The sequence below is a fragment of the Pelophylax lessonae genome, assembly GCF_965119305.1.
Source record: "Pelophylax lessonae genome assembly, chromosome: 6".
Taxonomy (NCBI): Eukaryota; Metazoa; Chordata; class Amphibia; order Anura; family Ranidae; genus Pelophylax; species Pelophylax lessonae.
In genome coordinates, this window is record NC_138773.1 from 91,523,234 (window position 1) to 91,529,793 (window position 6,560).

At 39.1% G+C, this 6,560-nt stretch overlaps 1 protein-coding gene across 1 annotated transcript in view; it reads left to right on the forward strand.

Annotated features, from left to right (window-relative positions):
- Window positions 1-2,053, forward strand: part of LOC309557883 (uncharacterized protein) — a gene marked incomplete at its 5' end in the record, with an annotated part of 31,623 nt that extends 29,570 nt beyond the window's left edge. The window contains one exon of the mRNA XM_082260701.1: window positions 81-2,053. Within this exon, the coding sequence (XP_082116827.1) occupies window positions 81-1,872 (1,792 nt within the window). The 3' untranslated portion in view covers window positions 1,873-2,053. The remainder of the gene's footprint in view (window positions 1-80) is intronic.
- Between the last annotated feature and the right edge of the window lie 4,507 nt (window positions 2,054-6,560).

The following is a 6,560-nucleotide window of genomic DNA, read 5'->3' on the forward strand; positions in this document are numbered from 1 at the left end:
GTAAGTTCACGTTCCATATTTTTTGCCTTTAAACATTGTTGTTGTTGTTATCAGATTAACACTCCTCTTTCTCTTCTCAGTGGAAGATTTTTCAACAGAATTGTCAAAGCCCACAAGTACAGATGTAGCCAGCGCACCCAGCATGACACTGTCCGAAGCTCTGTCATTGGCATTATAAATTCAGATTGTAAAAAGTTTATTTTCGAACCAAAGTATGAAGATATTGAGAGATGTGTTGAAATGTACCCCAAGGAGGAAGATGAAAACAACCCAGTTCAAGAAGGCCAACCAGAACATATGGCTGAAAATCACCCACTGGAAGACGATCTATCTATTGCTAATATGTTTTTTGCTATTCTTAGTGATTCATCAAGCTTGAAGTTAGATACATTTGAAAACGTAAATACAGGATTTGATAAAGAGGAGAAACAACAAAACAATTTAAATGTCCCAGGACACTGGAAATTGGGATCCCACAACCATGGCTCTGATAATTCTCCAGTGGACTCTCCTTTTAATATAGATGTGGTCAACATGCCATGCTTTGACGGATTGCCGGACAATGAAAATGACTGTATGCCATACAGCCCACAAGTCAGTATCACGGACGACTCATGTCAGATTAAGGGGAACCCTTTAACAAGTCCAGGTTATAGCAGCTTTGCCAATGCTGTATCCGAAGCAGGAAAAGATTTTATGATCCATACAACAAAAACTCTTTGCCTAGACAATTTCTCACAAAGCACAATTCTTGATAAATCTAAAATCTCTGAACAGCAGTTAAGTCCAAATAGTATTCTGTATTACAACACAAAATATCTTTGTTCGCATAATCCCGAAGACAGTTTTCAACCAAACATAAAACCCAATTCTGGACAAATCATATTGCAATGTCATGAAACAAAAACTGGTCCAAACTCTTTATGTCAAGTGTCAGGATATCAAAGCTTTGATCAAGCAGTCCAAGAAAGCGAACCAGAGCTTGGGTGCCAGTGGTCCGGATATAAGAGTTTTGACCAAGCAGTCCAACACGGTGATGAAACATCTGTAGATGAAATAAATGGATATAAAAGCTTTGATCAAGCAGTACAACAATATCAGTCTGGGTGTTACATATCTGGGTATAAAAGTTTTGAACAAACGGTTCAGGAAGGTGATGACACTTCTGTGCACGATGGTAATGGATATCAAAGCTTTGATCAAGCAATTCAAGAAAGTGAAACCATTCTTGACTCAGGATACAAACCATTTGAAAGTTTTAAATGCCAAAATAATGATTATTCAGATAAGAATGGATGCACTTGTGAAAATACTCACTTAAGGGACAAACACTGTGAAAATAACACAAACTTTGACAACAATCAAGATTATAGGCTTCTCTCTTCAGGGTCAATGGAACTTGTATATAAGAATTTTGTGAAAGCAAAGGAAAAATATCCATCTTTTGGAAATAAAACCTTTAATGCTTTAAAGATATCAGTAGGTCCTAACCATAACAACGACATGACCTTAAAACATGAAGGTATACCGTTAGCATTGACTTTTGACATATGTGAGCATTTGAGGAACCTGGGAAACTTACATGGACATAAGGTGCCACTCATCAACCTAGAAAATAGTACAATCCCCATAAATGGGGCAATATTTCAGTGCCATCTGGATAAAGTTTCTTTCACTCCTGAACAGCTCACAATTAACAAAAATCTTCGTCTTCAAAAATTCCCTTCAACATCATATACTTTGAAGAATACATCTTTTTGTACGCCTCTGTATGAATTAGATGTCTTAGATTCATGTCAGACAACTAAACATGTATTAATACAACAAAGCAGTTTGGATAAAGATGGCAACTCCTACATGAAGATAAAGTAGATAACCAATAATGATGCCCAGTGTTGCAAAACAAAATTGCTGCCCCAAGCCAAACTCTTAGGCTGGCCAAAGATGGATTATATATTTTTGATCTGACAATGGGCTTTTTAAAAAAAAAACAAAAAACATATTCCCCCACCCACACAAGCAAGGTAGATGGACAAATCATCCCCACTGTGCTATTGCATCTAAAATTACAGAACATCCGATGCTTCTATGAATAAATTATCTTATATTTAAAAGCACAGCAAAAAATAAGAAAACATGTTTTCTTCTTAGTGGTGGGAGTCTGATTCTGGTCATTTTGATATGGAGCTCTCAGGCTCGGTTCACACTACATCGCTCCGACTTAGGGGGCGACCTGTGAAGTCGCGTGCAGCGCGACTTCGGCGCGACTTGCACGGACTTCATAAAATTAATGTCTATGCAAGTCGCTCCAGGTCGCCCCGAAGTAGTACAGGACCCTTTTTCTAAGTCGGAGCGACTTGTGTCGTTCCTATTAGAACGGCTCCTGTACCAGTCAATGGACCGCGACAGTGCGTGACTTGTCAGGCTGACCAAGTCGCCTGACAAGTCGGACTAGTGTGAATGGACACTTAATGTTGAGATTTAATATTTATGTTGTTGCAGGCAAGCTACAGTAACAATGTATCTCACACTAAAGCACCCAATAACACTTTACTCTTACCTTCTTGAATACCTAACACTTCACCATATCCTACAACCAGCCCTTACCTCTTAATTGCTAAATAGAGCTTTTAACACTTATCCTTCCCAACCCTAGCAGGTAACTTAACCACTAAATTAAGTTCCTAACACCAAATTTCCCTAACCTCTGCCCATAAAAGGATACCGTAGGACTTAAGTGTTTCTTAACCCAACATTCAATATTCCCTATACAGTATGTGTATTTTTATACCACAAACGTGTGTTAAAAAATATCCTGTTCTCTTTCTATTTCTTCCTTTTTGTGAAATACATGGTGATCCTGCCAGTCCCCCTGCTTTCCTATTTCAAACTGACTACATTAGACATAGAAGCACATGCGTTTTAGTGTAGTCAGTTTTCTAGCTGCACTGGGAGAACAGCCTGCCTATCCTGCAGTGGCCAAGGATTGTGCTGACCTGCCCCCTTCACAGCTCTTTACTGGGTAGATCTCTCCCAACTATCCAAGCCCTTTATGCAGCTGAGAACAGAGGTTATGTAATCACTTATTTTTTTAAAAAAAGGAAAAAGGGTATTTATAAAAAAAAAAAAATGTATACATAAGCACACGTTTTCCTTGCATTTCTATTTTAAACTGAATAGGTTGTTTTACAAGGTGATGGGTTCACATACACTTTAACCCCCCCCCCTCCATACTGGTAACATTCACCTAACCAACAAACCAAACCCTTAACACTCCTCCAACCCTAACAACCTAACCACCTAACACTAACCCCTATTCTGCTGTGCACTTACATCGTCCTGTGCCAATAACATGCAGCACCAAAATCCTGGCACCAGAATAACCAGATCCATTTTGGTACAGTATATATTGCAGAATTGTCTAGTTTTTATGTATCATACTATGAATGTAGATCTATGAATATATTCCTAATTGACCACTCTGTGGAATTTTGTGATCTTCTATAGAGATAAATGTATAAATGTAGTCATAGTTTTATGACTTACTGTACTTTGCACTTTGCTCTTGCACTTTGCCTTGCCCTGTTAAGGCCACATACGCACTGGTGATTTTCAACTTTGGAATTGCCTCTCAAATGAACACAGGAAAAACTATATCAGTTGTTTTTTATGTTATTGTGATCATGTTATTACTTTTTAGAAGCTCTTTCCACAGTGTCCTGCTTTTTCAAATAAAATAAATCTATGAATCATGTGATTCTATCAATTAAAGAACAAAGCAAATGCTGATGAGTATGAATGAAGACATAGGTTTCTGTTAATTGTTTTCTCATACTGCTTCTATAGGTCCCATTCATCTGTATGGCATGGAATTCCTTAAGGTCCCTTTGCACCTAATGCTTTACCTACCTAAGCCCCTGGAAAGTTTATCCCCCTTCGTGACCAGGCCATTTTTTGCGATACGGCACTGCATTACTTTCACCGACAATTGCATGGACGCTGTACCCAAATAAAATGTTTGTCCTTTTTTCCCCACAAATAGAGCTTTCTTTTGGCGGTATTTGATCACCTCTGCGGTTTTTGTTTTTTTCGCTATAAACAAAGAAAGAACAATAATTTTGAAAAAAAATATATATATATTTTTTACATTCTGCTATAAAACATACAATATAAAATTGTAGAAAATCAAATTTCTTCAACAATTTAGGCCAATATGTATTCTGCACCTTTTTTTTGGTAAACAAATCCCAATAAGCATATATTGATTGATTGGCACAAAAAAACTATTACAATTGGTTTGATTGGTTTGCGTCTACAAACTATGGAATATTTTTTTAATGGCAATTTTGAAAAAGAAAAACAAAAAACAATATATGTTACATTCTGCTATAAAACATATCCAATCTAAAAATGCAAAAAATCGAATTTCTTCATCAATTTAGGCCAATATGTATTCTGCTACATATTTTTGGTAAAAAAAAATATCCCAATAAGAATATATTGATTGGTTTGTGCAAAAAAATATTACAATTGGTTTGATTGGTTTGCATCTGCAAACTATGGGATATTTTTAATGGTGTTTTTTTGTTTACTAGTAATGGCAGCAATCAGGGACAATTAAAGGGTTAAGCGTTCTCCTAGGAAGTGCTTTCTAACTGTGTGGGGGTGGTCTTACTGGAGGAAGACAGAGATCCATGTTCCTGCTTAGCAGAAACACAAGATCTCCATCTTCCTCTGACAGATCGGCAGTCTGCCTTGTTTACTAATAAATGTCTTAACCTAAATTACAGCATAAGTGTGAACAGGTCCCAAGTAGGGTAGCACCGATACAGTTTTTGTAATCAGCTAGTACGAGTACCGATACTTTTGGTCAAGTACTCGCCGATATCGAGTAACGATACTTTGCGGTGATATTTGTTTCAATACAAATACATGGATGCAAATTGCACTGCAAAAAATCAAATGCGATTTGAACAGGATTGCGGTGCTATTCCCGTCCAAATTACATGTGATTTTCCCCACTGTTCCTGTGTGTGTGCGCGTGTGTACTGTATACAGAAAGGGAAGCCCCATCTAGTGTGGGCAGTTTAATAAAAAATGTTATAACTCACATTAAGTACATATGTGGTCAAATGCAAAATTTGCATAGGTGTCCCTGTCCCAGTCCCCGATGATAGAAAATCACAGTCACTGGAGGTGCTCACAGGTCTGTAGGAGAAGTTCTGGGACCCCTGTGGGTATAGAGCGGAGGTGAGGTCAGCATGGGGACGGGCGGACTGCCTCTACATCTCCTCCAGCCCTGTGAGCACCTCCAGCAGCTGTGAATTGCTATCATCGGCAGGACCAGGACATCTATGCAGAATTTTCTTTTGATCAGATATGTACTTAAAGCGGTTGTAAACCCTAAAAAATAAAAAAAAATTAAAAAAAAACCTGCAAGACAAAGGCATAATGAGCTAGTATGCATCGCATACTAGCCCATTATGTGTAACTTACCTTAGAACGAAGCCCCGACACGGACCCCCGGACATCGCTGCGGGCGCTGCCATGATCCCTCGCTGTCTCTTCCGGGTTCGGCGGCTCCGGCGCGGTGATTGGCCGGAAGAGACGGCTCCGGCGCGATGAATGGCCGGAGCCGCGATGACGTCACTCCCGCGCATGCGCGCGGGAGTGATTTTCCGGCAAGCTCCCAGCAAACTAATTGAAGGTCCCCCCGGAAGTAAGTAAGTATAATTTCATTGCAGCCCACATTTATTGCACACAATAAGAGCAAAAAATATGTGTTTGGTTCAAGTTGTTATCGTCATGCCAGTTGAACATAAATGGTGGCTCATGTAGACTACTTGTTCATTTATTATTTTAACCAGACATTTAGGTAACAGGTTTACTTGATACCCTGCAATGCTGCTAACGCTCACTTTTATTTACCATGCTCCCAGTTGTCCGTTCACCCACCATAGAAATGCCTAGTACCTCCAGGTATGGGGAATTATCCACTGTCCATTGGGCCAGAAGAGGGTCCTTAGCTATGACTTGAGACCTACACAGGCTCTTTTCTCCTAGGGGCCCCATCAGACAAATGGAGTACCTCCAGGTATGGGGAATTATCCACTGTCCATTGGGCCAGAAGAGGGTCCTTAGCTATGACTTGAGACCTACAGAGGCTCTTTTCTCCTAGGGGCCCCATCAGACAAATGGAGCAGCAGGAGAGTACAGGAATCCTGGGTAACAGTAGTATATCAAGGGAACCTGATGCTCATAGGTTTGAATGAAGGTTTCCAGTATATCCTAACAAGTTGGTCTTTGTTGTATCCTTGGACCATCATACAATGTGGAATAATTAGGTGCAAAAATCCTGCACTATTATTTAGAAATAATACACTACCAAAAAAAATATTAAATAATAAAAACCGTGAAAGAGCAGAAATCACTCCACAGTGAAATCACCACACCTACATCAATAAATGTATACCTACTAACAGTGAAGCGCTCCTTAATAAAATGATCAAATGTGGACTCAAATGATAATTGAATAGTTTTAAGGTTTCCATTACATCAGG